This window comes from Mobula birostris, chromosome 18 (assembly GCF_030028105.1).
Source record: "Mobula birostris isolate sMobBir1 chromosome 18, sMobBir1.hap1, whole genome shotgun sequence".
In the NCBI taxonomy this organism is placed as follows: domain Eukaryota; kingdom Metazoa; phylum Chordata; class Chondrichthyes; order Myliobatiformes; family Myliobatidae; genus Mobula; species Mobula birostris.
Window position 1 is genome coordinate 20,155,012 of NC_092387.1, and position 22,433 is coordinate 20,177,444.

Sequence of the window (22,433 nt, forward strand, 5' to 3'; positions counted from 1 at the left end):
CCAGTCCTGAAGAAGGGTCTCAGTCTGAAACATCAACCTTTCATTTATTTCCATGGCTGCCTCCCAATCTGCGGAGTTCCTCAAGCATTTTGTGTGTGTTGCTTTGGAACTCTCGCAGTTGCAGGTGGGCAAATTATCCTCTTCCCATCTGCCTAAGAAAGAAAGGAATATTCCTGAGGGAAATTCCAAAGATGGAGTTGGAGTCTCTAAGGTATTTGAAAGGATGATACTTTTTAACTGGCTGCATCAGGGTGTCGGTTGTCAGTAAACTTGGCTGAATGAAGTGATGCAAGTGGGAAAGAGTTTTGGATCATGTCACGCCTATGGAAAATGTAGGTGGAGAGTTGGCCAGGAAAATGTTGGAATCCTAATCTTTGCCTGTCGCCAAGGTAATTCTTTGGAAGTTATAAATCCCGAGGTTTCAAGCATCAAGATAAAATAGTGAGTCATTCATCCAGTGTTACAGAGATAGCTAACTCTGCCAGCCCCACAGATAGAAATAATTCTGCCTCAGGGGTAAATGGGATCATAGATTTTGATGAGCGGCATCTCAGTGTTTCTGAAGCAGATCTACAATTTGACACATAGTTCTACTTCCAGCCACCTGACATGCATCTTTGATGAACAATTATCCAAACAAGAATATATCTGTAAGAGAGGGTCACAAACGAACTGCAGCTATGAATAGGTATTTGTAAGCACTTTGGAATGTACTGTATTTCTTGGTCTACAGACATAAATATCTGGGGCAGGGCCCAAAAAAATCTAAGGACAGATGGCCAAAAATTCCCCAATTAACATTTGTTTTCTCTTGGCTGAGAAGGAGGCTATTTGGCCCATTGAGTTGCTGACTTTCAGGGTATTCCCATCCCTCCACTTGTTTCTCTGAAACTGCTTCACTTTTTAGCATTAAATCAACTAATATTTTCAATTTCATATTATTCTGTTTCAAGCAATATTTTACTGTCAAACTATAACTACAGATGAATGGAGGCATTTTGGTAAAGAAATTTATTTTCCATATTTCTGTTGCTCTTATTTGTGCTTGGTGAAATTAAATCACATTAAATCACTACATTCCTCTTCATAGGTGCTGCCTGACCTGAACTCCTCCTGCATTTTGTGTGTGTTACTCAATAAGGAGCAAAGCCATAACGAGGTAGATTGTGAGGTCAGGAGTCCGTCTTATCATACTAGGGAACAGTTCAAGAGTTTGATAACAGTGGGGTAGAAGTTGTCCATGAATTTGGTGGTATGTGCTCTCAGTCTTTTGTATCTTCTGCCAATGTGAGGGGGAGAAGAGGAAGTACCCAGAGTGGATGGGGTCTTTGATGGTACTGCTTGCTTTATCAAGGTAGTGAGACGTACAGGGTCTATGGAGAGAATTTGGTTTCCGTGATGTGCTGAGCTGCGTCAACAGTCCTCAGTTTCTTGTGGTTGCAGTCTGTTTTTAACTCCTTTATGGCCATCTCCGAGAGGTCAAAGGATGTCATCATCTCCCACATCACTATGTCAGAATCCTGGAACCATGAACTCAATCCGGATCTCTGCCGACCTTCTCCCTGTTACCACAAGGGTTTCCTCCGGGTGTTCCCGTTTGTTCCCACATCCCAAAGACATGCTGGTTGGTAGGTTAATGAGTTTCTGTAAACTGCCTCGAGTGTGTGAGAAGATGGGTGATTTAAAAATTGGTCAGGATAGGATGAGCGTAAATGTTGCTTCGTAGTCAGTCTGGCTCAGTGGGCTAAAGGGTCTGCTTCTTTGACCTTGTCTTATGTGCTGCTTGACTGCGATGGGATCACCTTCACCATATGGACCACCACCCCTGCTGCTCAGAGCGTGCTCTGCCTTCACCCCTTGAAGACAAATAGGATTTGTTAAAGTCGAGTTTATTGTCATTTGCACAAGTGCATGTGTGCAAGAAAAAATATAAATTAAGCTTCAGTTACACACAATTTTTACAAGAAAACATAAATAGAACACACAAAAATGCAAAGTGGTGAAAGTAGTCATAATGCTGCTACACTAAGGTAGCGACCATGGTTGTGCATGTTGGTTCAAGAAATGAATGGTTGAAGGAATTAAAAGTTTTTGAACCTAGTGCTGTGGGACTTCTGGCCCCTGTACCTCCTACTAGGTGGTAGCTGTGAGAAGATGGCATGGCCCAACTACTGGAGATCTTTGACAGATGTTGCCTTCTCGAGGCTATGCCTCATGTGGATAGTGTGGAAGGCCATAAGACATAGGAGCAGAATTAGGCTGTTTGGTCCATCGAGTCTGCGCCACTATTCGATCATGGCTGATCCTAAATTCCTCCACTATCAGAAATATCCTCTCCACATGCATTCTAACTGGGTCTTTCAATATTTGATTGGTTTAAATGTGACCCACCCTTGTGCTTCTAAACTCCAGCGAGTACAGGTCCAGAGCCATCAAATGCTCCTCATATGTTAACCCTTTCATTCCTGGAATAATTTGGATGAACCTTCTTAGAATCCTTTCCAGTGCCAACATGTCACCTTCTTAGATTAGGGGCCAAACCAACTCATAATAGTCCGAGGAGGTTTGACCAATTCCTTATTAGCCCCACAGCATCACATCCTTATTCTTATCGTCCGGTCTTCTCAAAATGAATGCTAACATTGCATTTGCCTTCCTTACCGCCAATTCAAGTTAATCCTTTTCTACCTCTGATTTTTGAATTTTCTCCCTGTTTCTACACCTTTATTCCTTCCGCCAAATTGCATGACCATCCACCTCCCTACACTATATTCGGCCTGTCACCTTTTTGCCCATTCTCCCAGTCTGTCTGCTTTCTCAATACTACTTGACCCTCCTCCTGTCTTCGTATTGTCTGTAAACTTGGCCGTTAACCTGGCCCTGTGACTCAGAAGAGTAAGGAAAGGAAGAAGGAAGCAGTAATAGGGGACTCTATAGTTAGGGGGTCAGATAGGTGACTCTGGATGCAGGAAAGAAATGCGGATGGTAGTTTGCCTCCCAGGTGCCAGGGTCTGGGATGTTTCTGATCATGTCCATGATATCCTGCAGTGGGAGGGAGAACAGCCAGAGGTTGTGGTACATATTGGTACCAACGACATAGGTAGGAAAAGGGAGGATGTCCTGCAAACAGACTACAGGGAGTTAGGAAGGAAGTTGAGAAGCAGGACCTCAAAGGTAGTAATCTCGGGATTACTGCCTGTGCCACGTGACAGTGAGTATAGGAATAGAGTGAGGTGGAGGATAAGTGTGTGGCTGAGGCATTGGAGCAGGGGGCAGGGATTCAGATTTCTGGATCATTGGGACCTCTTTTTGGGCAGGTGTGACCTGTACAAAAAGGACGGGTTGCACTTGAATCCGAGGGGGACCAATATTCTGGCAGGGAGGTTTGCTAAGGCTACTGGGGAGAGTTTAAACTAGAATTGCTGGGGGGTGGGAACCGAACTGAAGAGATGGAGGAAGAGGTGGTTGGCTCACAAATAGGGAAAGATTGTAGACAGTGCGAGAGGGAGGATAGGCAGGTGATAAAGAAGGGATGCGCTCAGTACTTGGAGCTATGATGTTGTGGCCATTACGGAGACTTAGATGACTCAGGTGCAGGAATGGTTACTTCGAGTGCCAGGGTTAAGATGTTTCAGAAAGGACAGGGAGGGAGGCAAAAGAGGTGGGGGCATGGCACTGCTGATCAGAGATAGTGTCACGGCTGCAGAAAAGGAGGAAGTCATGGAGGGATTGTCTAGTGAGTCTCTGTTGGTGGAAGTTAGTAACAGGAGGGGGTCAATAACTCTACTGGGTGTTTTTTATACACCATCCAATAGTAACCCTGACCGAGGAGCAGATAGGGAGACAGATTCTGAAAAGGTTTAATAATAACAGGGTTGTCTTGGTGGGAGATTTTAATTTCCCAAACATTGATTGGCATCTTCCTAGGGCAAGGGGTTTAGATGGGGTGGAGTTTGTTAGGTGTGTTCAGGAAGGTTTCCTGACACAATATGTAGATAAACCTACAAGAGGAGAAGCTGTACTTGATCTGGTATTGGAAAATGAACCTGGTCAGGTGTTAGGTCTCTCAGTGGGAAAGTATTTTGGAGATAGTGATCGCAATTCTATCTCCTTTACTGTAGCATTGGAGAGGGATAGGAACAGACAAGTTAGAGAAACATTTAATTGGAGTAAAGGGAAATATGAAGCTATCAGGCAGGAATTTGGAAGCATAGATCGGGAACAGATGTTCTCAGAGGAACATACAGCAGAAGTGTGGTAAATGTTCAGGGGATATTTGCGTGAAGTTCTGCATGGGTACGTTCCAATGAGATGGAAAGGATGGTAGGGTACAGGAACCGTGGTGTATAAAGGCTGTTGAATATCTAGTCAAGAAGAAAAAAATAGCTTATGATAGATTCAAAACTAGTTAATGATAGAGATCTAGAAGATTATAAGGCTAGCAGGAAGGAGCTTAAGAAGGAAATTAGGAGAGCCAGAAGGGGCCATGAGAAGGCCTTGGTGAGCAGGATTAAGTAAAACCCCGAGGCATTCCACAAGTATGTGAAGAGCAAGAGAATAAGACATGAGAGAATAGGACCAATCAAGTGTGACAGTGGAAAAGTGTGTATGGAACCGGAGGCGATAGCAGAGGCACTTAATGAATACTTTGCTTCAGAATTCACAACGGAAAAGGATCTTGGCGATTATAGGGATTACTTAACAGCAGACTGAAAAGCTTTAGCATATAGACATTAAGAAAGAGGATGCGCTGGAATTTTTGGAAAGCATCAAGTTGGATAAATCTCTGGGTTTGAACGAGATGTGCCCCAGGCTACTGTGGGAGGCAAGGGAGGAGATTGCTGAGCCTCTGGCAATGATCTTTGCATCATCAATGGGGATGGGAGAGGTTCCTGAGGATTGGAGGGTTGCAGATGTTGTTCCCTTATTCAAGAAAGGGAGCAGAGATATCCCAGGAAATTACAGACCAGTGAGTCTTACTTCAGTGGTTGATAAGTTGATGGAAAAGATCCTGAGAGGCAGGATTTACGAACATTTGGAGAGGCATAATATGATTAGGAATAGTCAGCATGGCTTTCTCAAAGTCAAGTTATGCCTTACGAGCCTGATTGACTTTTTTGAGGATGTAACTAAACATATTGATGAAGGTAGAGCAGTAGATGCAGGGCGTATGGATGCCAGCAAGGCATTTGATAAGGTACCCCATGCAAGGCTTATTGAGTAAGTAAGGAGGCATGGGATCCAACGGGACCTTGCTTTGTTGATCCAGAACTGGCTTGCCCACAGAAGGCAAAGAATGGTTGTAGATATATGTAGATAAGGGTTATATTCTGCATGGAGGCCGGTGACCAGTGGTGTGCCTCAGGGATCTATTCTGGGACCACTTCTCTTCGTGAATTTTATAAATGATCGGGATGAGGAAGTGGAAGGATGTGTTAGTAAATTTGCTGATGACACAAAGGTTGGAGGTGTTGTGGATAGTGTGGAGGGCTGTCAGAGGTTATAGTAGGACATTGATAACTGGGCTGAGAAGTGGCAGATGGAGTTCAACATAGATAAGTGTGAGGTCAAATATGATGGCAGCATATAGTATTAATGGTAAGACTCTTGGCCGTGTGGAGGATCAGAGAGATCTTGAGGTCCAAGTCCATAGGACACTCAAAGCTGTTGCGCAGGTTGACTTTGTGATTAAGAAGGCATATGGTGATTGGCTTTCATCAACAGTGGGATTGAGCTTAAGAGCCGAGAGGTAATGTTACAGCTGTATAGGACCCTGATCAGTTCCCATGCGGAGTACTGTGTTCAGTTCTGGTTGCCTCACTACAGGAAGGATGTGGAAAGCAGACAAAGGGTGCAGAGGAGATTTACAAGGATGTTGCCTGGATTGAGGAGCATGCCTTATGAGAAGTGGTTGAGTGAACCCGGCCTTTTCTCCTTGGAGCGGCAGAGGGTGAGAGGTGACCTGATAGAGGTGTATAAGGTGGTGAGAGGCATTGATCATGCAGATAGTCAGAGGGTTTTTCCCATGTCTGAAATGACTAACGCGAGAAGGCACCGTTTTAAGGTGCTTGGAAGTAAGTACAGAGGAGATGTCAGGGCTAAGTTTTTTACACAGAGAGAGTGGTGAGTGTGTGGAATGGGCTGCCGGCGACGGTGGTGGAGGCGGATACGCTAGGGCCTTTTAAGAGACTCTGGATAGGTACATGGAGCTCAGAAGAATAGAGGGCTATAGGTAACCCTATGTAATTTCTAAAGTAAATACATGTTCAGCACAGCATTGTGGGCTGAAGGACCTGCATTGTGTTGTAGGTTTTCTATGTTTCTATTAACACTGTCTTCCAAACTGCTGATGTGTAACGTGAAAAGGAATGGTCCCAATACAGACCCATGCCTTTTCTGGTTGGCTGATAGGGGACTAGTGGGCTTCTGGCAGTGTTCGCTGAGCTTGCAGACATTTCATCACCAGTTAAGGTGACATCCTCAGTGTGCAGTTGTTGTTGTTTGTCTCTGGCAGCACCTCTTCATCTTTGTGATGTATCAATCCTACATCTTTTGAATTGCCCCCAGAAACTCCAGCCAGTGCAGATTTCCCATGATCCCTGCTAGTGTTCCCTTCCAATCAACTTTGGCCAGTTCCTTTCTCATGCCTCTGTAATTCCCTTTACTCTGCTGTAAAACTGATGCATCTGACTTTCTGCTTTCCCTCTCAAACTGCAGGGTGAAGTCTATCATATTATGATCACTGCTTTCTCAGTGTTCCTTTATCTTAAGCTCCCTAATCAAATCTGGTTCATTGCACAACAGAGAGAAGAGAGCGGGGGTGGGAACAGAAGAAAGGCAGAATTGCCTTTCCCCTTGCAGGCTCAACCACAAGCTGCTCTAAAAAGCTATATTGTAAGTATTACACAAGTTCCCTCTTGGGATTCAGCACCAACCTGATTTTCTAAATCTACCTGCATTTGAAATCTCCCATGACTATTGTAACATTGCCCTTATTACATGCCTTTTCTACCTCTTGTTGTAATTTATATCCCACATCCTGGCTACTGGTCGGAAGCATGTGTATAACTCCCAAAAGGATATTTTTACCTTTGCAGTTTCTTAACTCTACCCACAAGGAAGTTGCCTGTCATGTATTGGATTAGTCAGTAATGCTGATTTCTCCATTGACCACGTCCTGAGGAGTCAATTCAAAACCATTCCTTGTGTGTTCCTACTTCTGATCATCAATAATTTTGGTTTTGAACATCTTTGTGATATCACCAATGTCTCTCTCTCTCTCCTCCCTTCTCTCCCCCTTTCCACCTCCACCCAATTCTGCCACCTCCACCCTCTCTTCTCTCTCTGCGGACAGACTCGTTGTCTCATTAGTACTTGAACCAGTTTATATATGGAAAGACTAGTCTCAAAGTGGGATGTTTTAACTATTACCCCTAGCCTTTAAGGAGTTACCTGCCCTGATTCCAGCTTGGTCATTGGTCCATGAGAGAAAGATGATGGTTGTTAATTTCCTTGGCACTCTTTTGGTGCATCATTGAGATTTCCAATGCACTTTTGGAAATGTTAAGTTAGTGGAGATAGATCAGGTGCATAAACATTCCTGATCCTGCTCTTCCCCAGGGCCAAGAGGACGTGCTGGGAGTTTCTTAGTGATCCAGTGCATAAGGGCACCAGAAATTTTGGCTCCGTTAATGAGAGTTTCGAGACTTTAGGCAGAGAAAGATTTCAGATGGACTCCAAATGTGATGATTACTTGTCCATTTCAGGACAGTGATTAGTGACTGAGCAAGCCATTTTCCAATATTCTTTCCATTTAAGTGAAGCCCACTCGTTCAGGAAATGTACCCTTTGTATCAGACCATTTGTATCAGCTGGTGGGGGGGGGGATGCACAGTGATTTTATTATAAACATACTGAGATTGGCAGTTTGCTAGTAGAAAATTTCATTCAGTTGACACTGACAACTGGATTTAAATCTGCAAAGGCAAACAGTGATTTACTATTTCTCAGCAAAGAAGGAAATGGAGTGGAGTGCTGCTTGTTCTGCCAGGGTCAGTATATAACGTTCTCAGTGCTGAGATATCTCAGGATAATACAGGTCTGAGGGAAAGCTGCAATACTGGATGTACTGAATTAGATGCTAGACTAAGGTGAAATCTGAATATCTAGTTGATATAATGCCAGGGATTCAGAGCAAACTGCTTCATTCTGGCAAGTCTGTAAAGGTGAATAAAGCATACAAGAGCTGATTACTTACAGTGTCAACTTCAACACTCAACTCTGAGTCAGAAGGTTCTGGGCTCAAGTTCCCAATGAAAGAGCGGATCTAAGCCAGCAGTGAAGTACAGACATATAGTCCTGTGCAAAAGTCTTAGGCACTACGGTATATATAGCTAGGGTGCCTAAGACACTTGCACAGTACTGTAGTAATTTTATGTATTGCACTGTACAACGGCCACAAAAAACAAATTTCATGATGTACGTGAGTTATGATAAACATGATTTTCATATGAGTCTCTATTGTGGACTGAGAGGGAAAGGGGGCAGGAAGAGGGGAGACATGATTGGGAAAAGGGGAAGGGAGAGGGGAGAAAGTGGGAAAGTGGGAAGCACCAGAGAGACATTCTGTGCTGATCAATAAACCAGTTGTTTGGAATCAAATGACCTTGCTTGGTGTCTCAGGGCTGGGTGTGTGTGCACGTCTGCACCCATGCCACCACCCCACCCCCCGGCACTCCTCTGCCACCTGTCTCACACCCCTCCCACAGCGCTCCACTCTCGCCTTTCCCAACATCCTTTGCTCTTACCCGATTACAAATTCGCTGTCCGCTCCACATTGGCAAGTACAGTACTGTGCAAAAACCTTAGGCATCCAGCTCTATACATGTGCCTAAGACCTTTGCAAGAATTTCTGCAGATGCTGGCAATCTTTAGTAACAAACACAAAATGCCAGAGGAACTCAGCAAGCAAGACAGCATCTAAGGAGGAGAATATACAGTTGATAATTCGGGCCAAGATAGTTCACCAGGGCTGGGGTCCTGTTGAAGTCCTGATGAAGGGTTTGGGCCAAAATATTGACTGTTTATGCCCCTCCATAGATGCTGCCTGACCAGCTGTGTTCCTCCAGCATCTTGTGTGTGTTTTTCAGCAATCAAGTGTAGTATTGAAGGAGTGCCACAGTGTTCAGGTACAGCTGCAATGCGAAACTGAGGTCTTTTGTGCTGGCAAGCAGGGGATATAAGACCCAATTCCATTTGAAAGAAACACATTGCAATTCTCCCTGATGTTATTGCCAGTAACGAACATCACCAAAAGTGATGATTGGATTTTCATTCCATTGTTGTTTGTGGGACCCCAGTGTCTCGTTTCTGCTGACTTCTCCTTAGACTGGCCCACAGGATTCAGGATGGCTTAATTCCACTCTAGTTGGGTTAGTTTTGAGGTGGCTAAAAGGCCAGTGGGGAACCACAGACTGTTCCATGGCTGGGGCTGGCGCTGGCTGACAGGACAGGCAGCTGGGTAGATTGTGAGGTGCTAAATTCCTTCTGTTGCTTACACAGGACCTCTGTGTCCTCATGCATGGACTCAAAAGTTCTCAACTCTATTCTGAACATTCCTTCTCTACTTTGAGAAGGTTAATCCCAGGAATCAGCGGGGTTGCTGCATTTTTTCAAGGAGGCTTTGTTGAAGACAGTGTTGAATCGTTTCTTCTGTCTGCCTGATACAGGTCAAAAGTCTTCAGCTCTGCATTTGGTTTTCCAGCTGTTTCCATTGCCCAGTATGTTTTGAATCTGTACTGCAGATCCATACTAAAGAATTAATTCCAACTAAGATCAAAAACTAATTAAGATCTGTACTAATCTGTCTTTAATTAGATTTTGAGGACATCAGTCCTCGTTTATTGTCATTTAGAAATGGATGCATTAAAAAATGATACATTGTTCCTCTAGAATGATATCACAAGAAACACAGGACAAACCAAGACTAAAACTGACAAAAACCACATAATTATAACATATAGTTACAACGGTGCAAAGCAATAACGTAATTTGATAAAGAGCAGACCATGGGCACGGTAAAAAAATTCTCAAAGTTCCGATAGCCTCATCATCTCACACAGACGGTAGAAGGGAGAAACTCTCCCTGCCATGAACCTCCAAGTGCCGCAAACTTGCCGATGCAGCACCATTGGAAGCACCCGACCGCAGCGGACTCTGAGTCCGTCCGAAAAATTTGACCCTCTGACCAGCCCTTGAACACCGAGCACCAGGCACCATCCTCTGCCGAGCACTTCGACCCCGCCCCGGCTGCCGAGCAACAAGCGGAGCCGAGGACTCGGGGCCTTCCCCTCCGGAGATTCTGGATCACACAGTAGCAGCAGCAGCGAAGCAGGCATTTCAGAAGTTTCACCAGATGTGCCTCCGTGCTCCCATATCTGTCTCCATCAAATCAGGATTGTGCACGGCACCCTACTTGACAGATGACAGACATCACCACCGGAATGGCTGCTGCGAGCTGCGTCGCGCCATCTTCTCCCCCCGCCGAATTAATCGACAAATGCAACTTTTTTCAGTGGTAGCTCACAGTGTTTGCAATTTACGGAAAGTTTTGGTCACAGTTCTTGAAGGCCTTACATAACACAGTGAGTTTCTGTACTTAAAAAGAACAGTTCTCCTGCTCAAAGGAAGATGATTGGGGGCAATTTCTGTGGTTTAGCACTGTGCTGGGCTAGAGGGTTTGAACCTGTAATCTCTGTCTGTGATCAAGCCTGGAATAGTGTCTGCTTTGTGAGACTGTTTACTGTCTTTTCTACCCTACAGCAGTGTCAGTACTTTGAAAATGACTTCAATAGCAATAATGTGCTCTCAAATTTACTGAGGATATGAAATGTACCAGTAAAAGACAAGTTCATTTTTAAATTTAGATTTCCATTTCCTGCAAAGATTTTTCTGAACACAGCTGAGAGTTTGAGAGCCAACTGGTGATTTAAAAAAAAAGTGCTAAGTACTGTATCCAAGTTAAAAGTTAACTTGCAATCCCATTGCTCGGGAGAGCAGGGAATGAAGAGGACGTATCTAACGCATGAAAGGATAGGACTCATGTTAAGACCCCCAAAAAATGGAGCAGTGGATGGGAAGAGATCATCTTGGTCTTTATGAAATATTTTCAAACCATTTTACACACCTGAATTTTATCCGTTTGCTGTAACAACAATGTATTGACTTATGGGCTTTTTGCACTTAAATGAGGTATGCATCTGAGCTGCAGTTTTTTTCCAGTTTGCATTAATATTTCATCTTATGCTTCGTAATTTTATGAAATTAGATCAGTGGTTATTGCTGGAAGGAAGGAAGGGCACTGTAAGTTGCTCAGAGCATAGTTGCCTGTTACAAAGCTGTTTATATTTTGTACCTTGCGTTGTCTTCAGGTTGAATGATGCAGTGGTCACATTGACGGATTGTGAATGGGCTTCTAATCCTCGAGTGTTAAGATTCACTTAACTCCAGTAATCCAGCATGCTTGTGACTTTGATGGAGTGGTATTAGTATATTTATCAGACTATTGGGATGTTATATGTTGCCTCCTGTCAGTTTGAACCAGTGCGGGCATTCTCCTCTGACCTCTCTCATTAACAAGACATTTTCGCCCACAGAACTGCCCCTCACTGGATTTTTTTTTTGTTTTCCCACACCATTCTCTGTAAACTTCTAGAGACAGTCGTGCATGAAAATTCCAGGTGAACAGCGGTTTCTGAGATACTCAAACCACGCCTTCTGGCACCAGCAATCATTCCATGGTCGTCGTCACTTAGATCACATTTCTTCCCCATTTTGATGTTTGGTCTGAACAACAACCGAACCTCTAAACCACGTCTGCATGATTTTATGCATTGAGTTGCTCCCACGTGATTGGCTAATTAGATATTTGTATTAACGAGCAGGTGTATAGGTGTATCTAGTAAAGTTGCCACTGAGTGTACATGACAGTATATAGCTATTCCTCATGCTGGGGACAAGTGTGCTATGGGCCCATCTTAAACAGTCAAGGGAGACCTACTCAGATATGTGTTGATTTTTAAGAAAGCGACACAAACCCGCTTTTAAACAAAGAGGCACAAAACCCCTGATCTCTACATTAGAACTGACGTAATTCTTGGCAAGATGTAATCCCAACACCCTGATCAAGCAACTACAAACTTTGGACTTCAAACTCTCAGTCTGTCTTGTCAAACACCATTGTTCTCGGTTGGAGGATTTATCTGCCCTACTACTGGGATGGAGATATGCCTCTACCAAAGGAGGTGTAAGGTGCACCTTCCCTCTGCTAGCCTGCAGGTCACCCTTGGGCAGGGTTTAGCTCCTGCTTGGCACCCCCCCCCCGCCCCCCCCCCCGATCAGTGTCACATGAAGCCATGGGAGCAAGTGGTGGACGCTTGTATGAGCAGCTGGTGCATATCACGTCCTGGTTATGCAACCACTGACACTGGGCAGTCAATCTCTGAAGAGTACCAGCGAGGGCTGGGATCACCCATCTTGTAAAGACACTGCCCAGAAGAAGGTAATGGCAAACCAGTTCTGTAGAAAAACTTGCCAAGAACAAACGTGGTCAAAGACCATGATTGCCCACGTCATACATCCCAGCACATAATGATATTGGGATATAAATGATCCCATACTACTGCTGCTGTAAAAAGAACAAGGGAGCTTCCTTTAGAACTTACCAGCCTTTATCCATCATTTAAAGTTGCTACATCACTCTGTTTTGTGGGAGTTTGCCGTGTACATAATTAGAATCTGCAAATGGAGGCTTAATGAACCAATATTTGTGATTCCCGGGTAGTGTGATAGTGTGGGGCTTTCCCTAATCTTTAAGTGAAAGGAATTTGGGAGAAGTTCTGAGATGGCAACCACCCGCCAGATTAATATCGATCGTGATCTACACTGTCCAACAATTTTAAACCAAGTTATGATGGACTTGGAGTGAAAGTGGAAAGGATTTCAGGATGGTGCAAGAAATGAGGAAGACACAGCAAGTGGTGGAGCTACTGCCACACAGCTGGGCTGAGCTTTGTTTGTCCCTGACCTCCGATGCTGCCAGTGTGGAGTTTGTATGTTTACCCCGTGTCTCGGAGGATTCCTCTTGGATGCTCCAGTTCCATCACACGTCATGAGATGCTGGCAGATCATTTGGCTGCTGTAAATAAATGGGTGGTGGGTAAATGGGGAGAGTTGATAAGCATGGTAGACTAGGTTATGGGTTATGAAGGAAGTTGATCGGATTGCATTAGGAAATGATAATAGATGAGGAGATTAATGGTTTTATCTATGTTATAAGGAAATATGACAAATAAGAGACTTCTGTGATAAAATGAGACTATTTCACTGACAGGATGTTATGGAGCTGGAGAAACTTAAAAAGCTTGTCCTTACTTACTGTAACTCAGTAAGGAACAATTCAGCCCAAAGAGTCTGTACCAACTCCCATCATTCCCATTCTCCGAATTTCTCTTTGGCCTTGCAACTTATTCTCACTCTCTTTTTAATAGATTAAATTGGAAGGAACTGTTTCTCATGGTGGGGGGTGAGGAAGCAGATGTAAAGGAATTGCCAAAACAGCCACGAAGAAACGTATTTTGTTACGTAGAGTGTTCTCACAGTCTAAATACTTCACCACTGAGCAAATACTTAAAAACCTTCCAGTTCTGTGGAAAGAGTGGAGATTGTAACTAACTGGAGAGTCTGACATAGTTGGCTAAATGCCTTCCTTCTAGGGCAGCGGTCCCCAACCACCAGGCCGCGGACCAGTACTGAGCCACGTAGCATGTGCTACTGGGCCGTGAAGAAACGATATGATTTGGCGATATGAGTCAGCTGCACCTTTCCTCATTCCCTGTCACACACTGTTGAACTTGAAATAACCTACCAAATTATACCAAATAACACATGAAACCTAAAATAACGCTAACATAAAGTAAAATCAGGACTGATATGATAAATGCACAGCCTATATAAAGTAGAAATAATGTATGTACAGTGTAGTTTCACTTAACAGAATCGGGAAGATTAAGCCCAAACCGATTTGTAGAAAAAAAATCGGCACGTACACGCATGCGCACTCAGGTGCCCGTGCAAGGCTCCATGGTCATGGTAGTCTTTCTCGGGGTAAACACAAGTGTCCCGTATTTGACTGCTACTTTTGTCCCTTATTTGGGAGTGAGAAAGTTGGAAACCCTACTTGAACACCCCCACCCCCAGCGGTCGGCCGGTCCGCAAGAATATTGTCAATATTAAACCGGTCTGCAGTGCAAAAAAGGTTGGGGACCCCTGTTCCAGGGGTAAGTTAAATGTGATTAACCTTTCTGGATTCATCACGAAGGAAGAAAGTGTTGTGTAAAGGATTAACAGCTAATAACAGCCAGTGTAAGATAAAGGAAATTCTTCCTCAATTTTATGTGCCCAAGGTTGTGTCTTGTTTGTTACCATAGATCATTTTCTTTTACACTTGGCTTATGATTCACTATTGTGTAAATTAATATGTCATTATGAAGTGTAATCAGCTAACAGCACTGTGTGATAGTTCAGATGGATGATACATTGAGACAGATACTCCATCCAACGTGATCCCACCACTAGTCACATGTTTAGCTCCTGCGTTTTGCAGGGATGCTCATTTTGTGACTCTCTGGTCTGCTCTTCTGTCCCACCCACCTGTCCCATGCAAGTAGAGGAGATGAAACATCAATCCTTTCACCTTTTCCCTCTGACCATCCTGACACAACAATTTTACCAGCCAAAGCAACAATTCACGTGCTCTTGTTCCAATCTAGTCACCGTATTTGCCATTCACCATGTGGAATCCCCGACATTAGGGAAACCAAGCACAGATTGGGTGCTTGCTTTGTGGAGAGCCAGTGTTCAGTTCATGGGTGACCCCGAGCTTCCGGTTGCCTGCCATTTTAACTGACCACACTGCGACCCCGTTGCATGCGGCCTCCTGTACCGACACAACACAAGTAGAGGGCTATGGGTAAGCCTAGGTAGTTCTAAGGTAAGGACATGTTGGGCACGGCTTTGGGGCTGAAGGGCCTGTATTGTGCTGTAGGTTTTCTTTGTTTCTAACACAAGCTTGAGAATCATTAGACCAACTTCCACGTGGACACGTTGCACACTTCAGGACTCGGCAATGAGTTCCTGTTTTATCAGGACTGGCCATTTGCACTTTGGTTTCTATTCCCTTTCTTCATGTTCTTTCATTTGTATGAACTGGCCAGCTCAGCATGTCTCAGTGGGCCAGACTATACAATATCACCTCAACTTCATAATATTAGCAACACATCAGACAGACAACTGCCCTTTCAACAGCTCTCTGTCATTTAATTTCATTACAGGCATTCCCCTTGCTCTGCCCTTTCACCCTCCCCATTCCCCTCTGCTACTTAATTGAACTTGGGTTTCAGGTTCTGATGACCTGAAACATTAAATGTTCCCTCTTTCCACAGATGCTGGCAGACTAGCTGAGTTCTTTCAGCATTTTCCGTTTTGCTTTCAGATCCCGGTATCTGGTTTTATTTGTTTGCCAGACACCACGTATTTCTGCAATTTGAACATTTTGTTAGGTTTCTTGGATAACTTGTTTGCATAATGGAAAAAAAACAGTAAGCCTAGAAGAGGGAAGTAATTAAAAAACATTGTTAGGAAAATCTCAGCTGATCAGGCAGGGTCTGTGGATAGTTAGTGTTTTAGGCTTATGATGTGTTATTAGAACATGCAAGAAATGTTTGTAGGAAATGTATTCGAACACTTGGGAGTGGAGGGTCCTATTGTAGGCTTCAAGTATTTTTGTGCTCCCATTACAAGGAGTAAAATACTGGGTAAACATGTCAAAGTTCCTGGTGGGTATGAAAAGTGGGGACATGGGAGACCCAATCCCTGGTTTAGTTGGGAGAAGAGGAGGTTAGAGTGGGTGTGAGGAAATGGAATTACCATGCAGGGAGTCCTGTTAATGATGCGGTGGAGGGGGGGGGGGGAACCAGAGGGAAGGTGTGTTGCAGCCCCAGTGGCACAATGAAAAACTAAGCAACAGAGATGTGAGAGAAAACTCTGGGAGCAAGGAAAGAAGTCTTCAATGGAAGTGGAATGGGAGAAGGTGCGGTTGGTCAACCTGTAAGGGTCAGTGGCCTAATGGTTCCCTCAGGTGAAGATACAGAGGTCAGGAAATGGAGGAGATTTGTCAGAGATGGGCTTTGTGAAAGTGAGAGCAGGGTGTCTATAGTTACCATAGTTGAGGCCTTAGACTCTGGGCTTTAAACACTTTTTTTTCAATGTAAAGGAAGAACCACTGAAGTTGGCAGGCCATTTCATCGGGCTTCTGAGTCAACCACACGATCCCAAAACTAATGTAAGCGCTCTTCTTTCAACCCACCACTCCTGTTTTTCATTACGCACATTACACGCATATGTTGACTTTCATTTTGTGCCAGAGGACTGGGCACAAAGATTAGTGTAGAACCTTATTTCCTCAGCACCGCTGTCTTTTACTGAGCATCTTAACATGGACCCACCTCAGGTAGACTTAAAACATCCACAAATTGTGAAAGACTATCCCCGAGCTCCTGGCCTTTGTTAATCCATCAATCACTATAATTAAAACATATTTTCTAGTTGCTTGTACATATTCTAGTTGCCTGTATTACAGCTGTGACTAAAGAAATACTTCATCAGCTGTAAAGAGTTTTGGACTGTGCTTGGTACAAGCAGGAAATGCAGGATTTCTTTCTTCCTTAAATTTCTTAAAATTCTGTTAGTTTTGTATTCTGCAGGTGAGTGACACTCGGGTGGGTCATTTGTTGGAAGTTAACTGACGCGAGGGTGCACAAGTTTACATTTATAATTTTCAGCCTTCTCACTTTTGCTTCAGTGTAAAACCAACCCCAATGCCATTGCTTTTGCTTTGCAGATGCTGTAATGTACCGACCACAGTCAGAAGAGAAAACCTTGTTAGATTTGAACCACTCTTAATTAAAAAAACTTGGTTAAAACTTCACCAACTCTTCCCTAGCAGAACTCCCTAACAAATCTTGCGGCATAGTTTTTGATGCTGATTTAAAGGTTCATCTCCTCTGTTTTTCAGACGCTGGACTTGGAGAAGCAGGTAGAACACGATGCTTCGCCTGCCTCTGAGAGGGTGGACAGTGAGTCCAGTGTTGGTGCCTTCAGTGATGAGTGGGAGAAATTGGATATCCCGAGCAGCCCTGAGCAAACTGACATCTCAGACGTGCAACCTACTCCAGTGATCTTGACCTTGAAGGTGACAGAGCCATACCTAAGGGACTGTTACGGTGAAGACATATCACTACCTCAGAGTGATGAAGAGGTAAAGCCAGCCGTCCGGAGGATAGATGCTGCTACACAGACTGTCCAGCAGGAAAGTTTGGACCTCACAACTGATATTAAAGCAATGGAGCTCACTGCTGCACCTGTTGTTGATAACTCCCAAAGTATTCTTGTCCCCCCAACCTGTCCAGAGGGGCCGGTACTTGTAGATCAAGTGCCCCCAAAATCAAAGGAGGCAGTGGGTCAACAGGTTGCTGCAGGTTCGCAGCCTGAAAGCACATCCACTGGCTTGGCAGTTCCCGTTGTTGAAGAGGTTTCTGACGATGCAAGTTGTGGGTTTGAGGAGGAAGAGGTTGCTGAGATTGAAGGTAAATTGTTGAAAGACGATCAAGTGGAGCATGCAGGACCTAAGGAGGAGGGGCAAAGAGAAGTATCGCCAGATGGTTTTGGCTCTAACTTGGTGGAAAAATTCCTATCTTATTTGAAAATACCTGGTTTTCTATTGGGTGAAATATCTGCCACCAGCACTGGGAAACCAGAGGCAAGTACTGATATTCCACCCATCCCTGCCTTGCACTTGCGCAGTGATGACACAATTAAAGAGTGTACAGATGTTTCTGAATCCCCAGCTACTGGTGTGGAGTTGCTGTTGGAGACAGAGGCTGCCCGCGTTTCAGCAAGTGTGCTTCCGGCCAGCACTGAAGACCTCCAGCTTACTGGTGGAGACAGTGCATTGGATGCATCATCAGGAGAGACAGTCGTTGATCCTGTTGAACTCAACATTAGGTCATTATTGTCTACCGCGGAAGAACCTAACATGGACTCTGTGATCATTGTGACACCGCCGTCAGAGTTAAGTGTCGATGCCCCTGTCTCTGCTGTTGTACACCCACGTGCCCCTGAAGACGATAGCACTGTCACTGTGGTCGACGCTGGTGATTCAAAGTTAACTCTTCAACCAGCTGCCCCAGAGATACCATCCGGAAAGTCTACCAAGCCAAGTAAAACTGAGGCATTAAAGTATCCAAGCTTGGGGGTGGCATCTTCATCTTCCCTTCCAGTCACCTTGGAAGTTAAGAGTCCTGCAAGTCCAGAGGAAGAGCATGGTGCTTTGGAAAAAAGTAAAACTGATGTTACTGCGCACGAGTGTGCTGTAGACACTGCAGAAGAAAGCAGCAGGGTAGAGGAAATTGTAGGAGATGGAAATAAGCTGTTGGAAGTGTCATCTGCCCCCAGCAATGGAACGGTTCCCACTCTGGAAACTGTAACACCAAGTTCTGAAGATGTAACCCCCGGCAGTGCTCTACAGACAGCAAAGATAATACCAGTTGTGCCGGTGGCAGAACCAAGCCAAGTGCCGTCCATTGTGGTGGACAGTGTAACAGCGAAGAGTGGAGTGCAGGAGAGAATAGAGGATAACAAGGCAGTGAAGAAAGACACACCCACAGCACAAATCGTGCAAGGCTCGGGCGCCAAGGCGAAGCTCAGCGATGCGCTGCCTGTCATCCCGTCTGCCACTCCAGAGGAGCTCGCCTCAGGAGCCCGCCGCAAGATCTTCCTGCCCAGGTCCAAACAAGTGGACGAACTGGAAGGACTCGCTTCAGAAGTGCTGGGCTTGCCAACGCACCCAAAGAAAGAAGAAGCAGCAGGGCGGAAGGTCCATGCTGAGGGGAGCATCAGCCACTCGGAGGAGGAGGAACAGAGTCGGTTCCCATTAACTCCCAAAAGGAGTGTGGCGCTATTGCAGGCTCCAGCAGTGCTGCAAACCACGCCGCTGGAGAGGTATTCCCCAACGACAACTCGGAAGATGTCAACACTGGAGGTACCAAAGCTTTACGAAGACCCTGGAGAGAAAGCAGAGACAGCCATGGACTCTGCTAAAAGTGGAGGGAAAACAGAGGATACCAAATCAACAAAGAACTTCTTGAAAGGTAAGAGGTCAAGCTAACTTTTACTGGAAATTTAGCCTGGGCTGCAAAGATCCATTCCCGTGGCAGCCCAAGTTGCTAAGGGAAACAAGAGCCGAGATTGCAGGGGCTCTGATGGACATTTTTGCATCTTTGTTAGCCTTGGTGGAGATACCAGAAGACTGGGGGGGTGGGGGTGGCTGCTTTTGCTGCCTTGTTCAAATAGAACATTAGAAATAAGACAGGAAACTATAGGCTAGCAAGCCTTACCTTAGTGGTAGGGAAATTGATAGAGAAATTTCCAACGGACAGGATTTATGTTACTTGGAAAGACAGAGACTGATTAGGGGGAGTCCGTATGGTTTTATACGGTGGAGATCATATTTCACAAATCTGATTATTTTTGATCACATAACTAAGAAAACTGGTGAAGGCTATGGTAGGTGTAGTTTACATGGGCTTTCGCAAGGCTTTTGATAGGGTACAACATGGTAAACTGGTCCAGAAGGTTAAGGAACGAGGGATTTGAGGAACGCTGGCTAATCAGATCCAAAAGTGGCTTTGGGATAAGAGGCAGAAATTAGTGACAGATTGGGGTTTTTCTGCCAATGTCTGTAAGAAATGGTGTGCCTCATTGATTAGCTCCATGATATAGAAATGACTTGGATGAGAATGTATGTGGTCTGATTAACAGGTCATATGTCAGCTGGAAAATTGGGTGGAAATGTAACAGGTGGAATTTAATCCAGACAACTGTGAGGTCGTATACTTTGGAAGTAAAATTCTGGTAGGACGTGTGGAGTAAGTGGTAAGGACCTTGGAAGTACTGATGTACGGAGAGACCTTGGGGTGGAAGTCCATAGCTCCCTGAAAATGGTGACACAGGTTATAAGGTAGTAAGGAAGTCATTTGGTATGTTTGTCTTCATAAAGTGAAGTATTGAATGTCAGAGTTAGGACATCATGATGTAGTTGTATAAAACATTGGTTTGACTACACGTGAGATACTGTGAATAATTCTAGTCATCACACAACATGAAGGATGTGTTAGAAAAGTGTGCAGAGGAGATTCACCAAGATGTTGTCTGGAATGCAGTTATAAGAAGATTATTAGATAAACTGGATTTATTTTCACTGCAATATAGGAGGCAGAGAGGATGGCCTAATAGGAATTTATAAAATTGTGAGTGGTTAGGCAGGTTAGAGAGTCAGACTATTCCTTCTCATGACACAAGATTTTCGTGGCTCTGGAGGTTGGTGTTGCCGTCCGATGTGTCGGAATACTTGGAAGATCGAAAGCAGCGAGCTGGCTGTGTGCTCAGAGACCCGAGTTCTTTGGGCACAGAGCTTGGAAAAAGCGACACAACAGACATAAATTGGTGAGTTATTTTGTCTCCCCTTTCGCTGTGAAATGGGGACATCCCTTTTTCTCTTATTGGGGGAGAGAGAGAGAGAGCCTGTGGTATGTTGAATTATTGGGTGAACGAGTAGTCTTTGGGGTACTGCAAGTCTGTGTCTTTATTGATGCTTTGCTGCAGGCTTGAGTGCTCGGTGGAGGGCGCAGATGCTTTTTTGCTGGTGGGGGTGTTGTCGCTTGTTGCTGCTTATGTGTGGGAGGGGGGAGCTGGGAAGGACTTGTGGTTCTAACATTAACTGTCATTCATTCTTTGGTGCATTCCTCTGTTTTCGTGGATGTTTGAAAAGAAAAAGAATTTCGGGATGTATATTGTATACATTTCTCTGACATTAAATGTACCTATTGAAACCTATTGAAACAAGAGATCTAGAACTGAAGTGAGAAGGGAGAAGCTTAAGTGAGATCTGAGAGGTTACAGTTTACATACAGAGAATGGTGGGTATTTGGAACAAGTTGCCAGAGGAGATGGTGGCAACAGGTATAATTACAATGTTCAACAAGTATTTGAACAAGTACTTGGAAAGGTTTAAAGGCAAACTGCAGGCTAATAGGACTAGTGGAGGTAGGAATCACAGTTGGTATGTACAAGACTCAATTTTGTGCTGTACAATCCTTCGACTCAATTTAAAAATATCGTCTGGACCTTTTGCATCATTTGGGGTCATTTGGAGGCTGGGAGACGGGAAAATACTTACTGTGCCTCACAGTGATGTTTGACCACACTAATCACAGGAAATTAACGGATTTTTCTGTTCAAATTGTTGGATTTTAGATGGGTATTTTAAAATGCGTTTGTCAGCTATATGGGTGATAATGTAGTAAAGTGGATCAGCAGATCTGTGGATGACACCGAGATTGGGGCTATAATGGACAATGAGGAAAGTTATCAAAGATTGCAACTGGATCTGGATCAGCCTGGAAAAATGAGCTGAAAAATAGCAGATGGAATTTAATGTAGACAAGTGTGAAGTGTTGCACTTTAGGAAGACAAACCAGAGTAGAGCTTACATTGTAAGCAGCAGGGCACTGAGGAATGTGGTAGAATAGATTGATCCTAGAATACAGACCCATAAAATTCCTTAAAAGCGGTGTCATAGGTAGATAAGTTCGGAAAGCGAGCCTTCATAAATAAAGTACTGAGTACAGGAATTGGGATGTTCTGTTGAAGTTGTATAAGATGTTAGTGAGGCCTAGTTTTGAGTATTATGTTCAGTTGTGGTCGCCCACCTACAGGAAAGGTATCAATAAGATTGAAAGAGTGCAGAGAAAATTTATAAGGATGTTGCCAGGACTTGAGGATCTGAGGATAAGGAAAAGTTGAATAGGTTAGGAATTTATTCCTTGGAGCACAGGAAAATGGGCACCATGGCAGCATTGTGGTTCATACGGCGCTATGACAGCTTCGGGAACCAGAGTTCAGAGTTCAACTCTGGCGTCCTCTATAAGGAGTCTCTGTATGTCCTCCCTGTGGAGTGCGTGGATTTTCCCCCGGTCCTATGGTTTGTTCCCACTGTTCAAACACATTACGGGTAGGTTAATTGGTCATTGTCCCGTGATTACATTGGGGTTAAATTGAGGTGGTTGGATGTTGCTAGGTGGTGCGATTTGAAGGGCTGGAAGGACCTACTCTAAATAAGTAAATAAAAATAAAATGGTGGGAGATTTGAGAGCGGTGTACAAAATTATGAGGGGTATAGATAGGATAGGTGCAAACAGGCTTTTTCCATTGAGGTTGGGTGCGACTAGAACTAGAGCTCATGGGTTTAGAGTGAAAGG

General features: G+C 44.3%; 1 protein-coding gene across 3 annotated transcripts in view; it reads left to right on the plus strand.

The window, feature by feature from the left end:
- alpk3a (alpha-kinase 3a) overlaps window positions 1–22,433 on the plus strand; it is a 79,813-nt gene that overhangs the window by 40,828 nt on the left and 16,552 nt on the right. For all 3 annotated transcript variants that reach the window (XM_072282341.1, XM_072282343.1, XM_072282342.1), the window contains exon 6: window positions 17,132–19,265. In XM_072282341.1, the coding sequence (XP_072138442.1) occupies window positions 17,132–19,265 (2,134 nt within the window). The remainder of the gene's footprint in view (window positions 1–17,131; window positions 19,266–22,433) is intronic.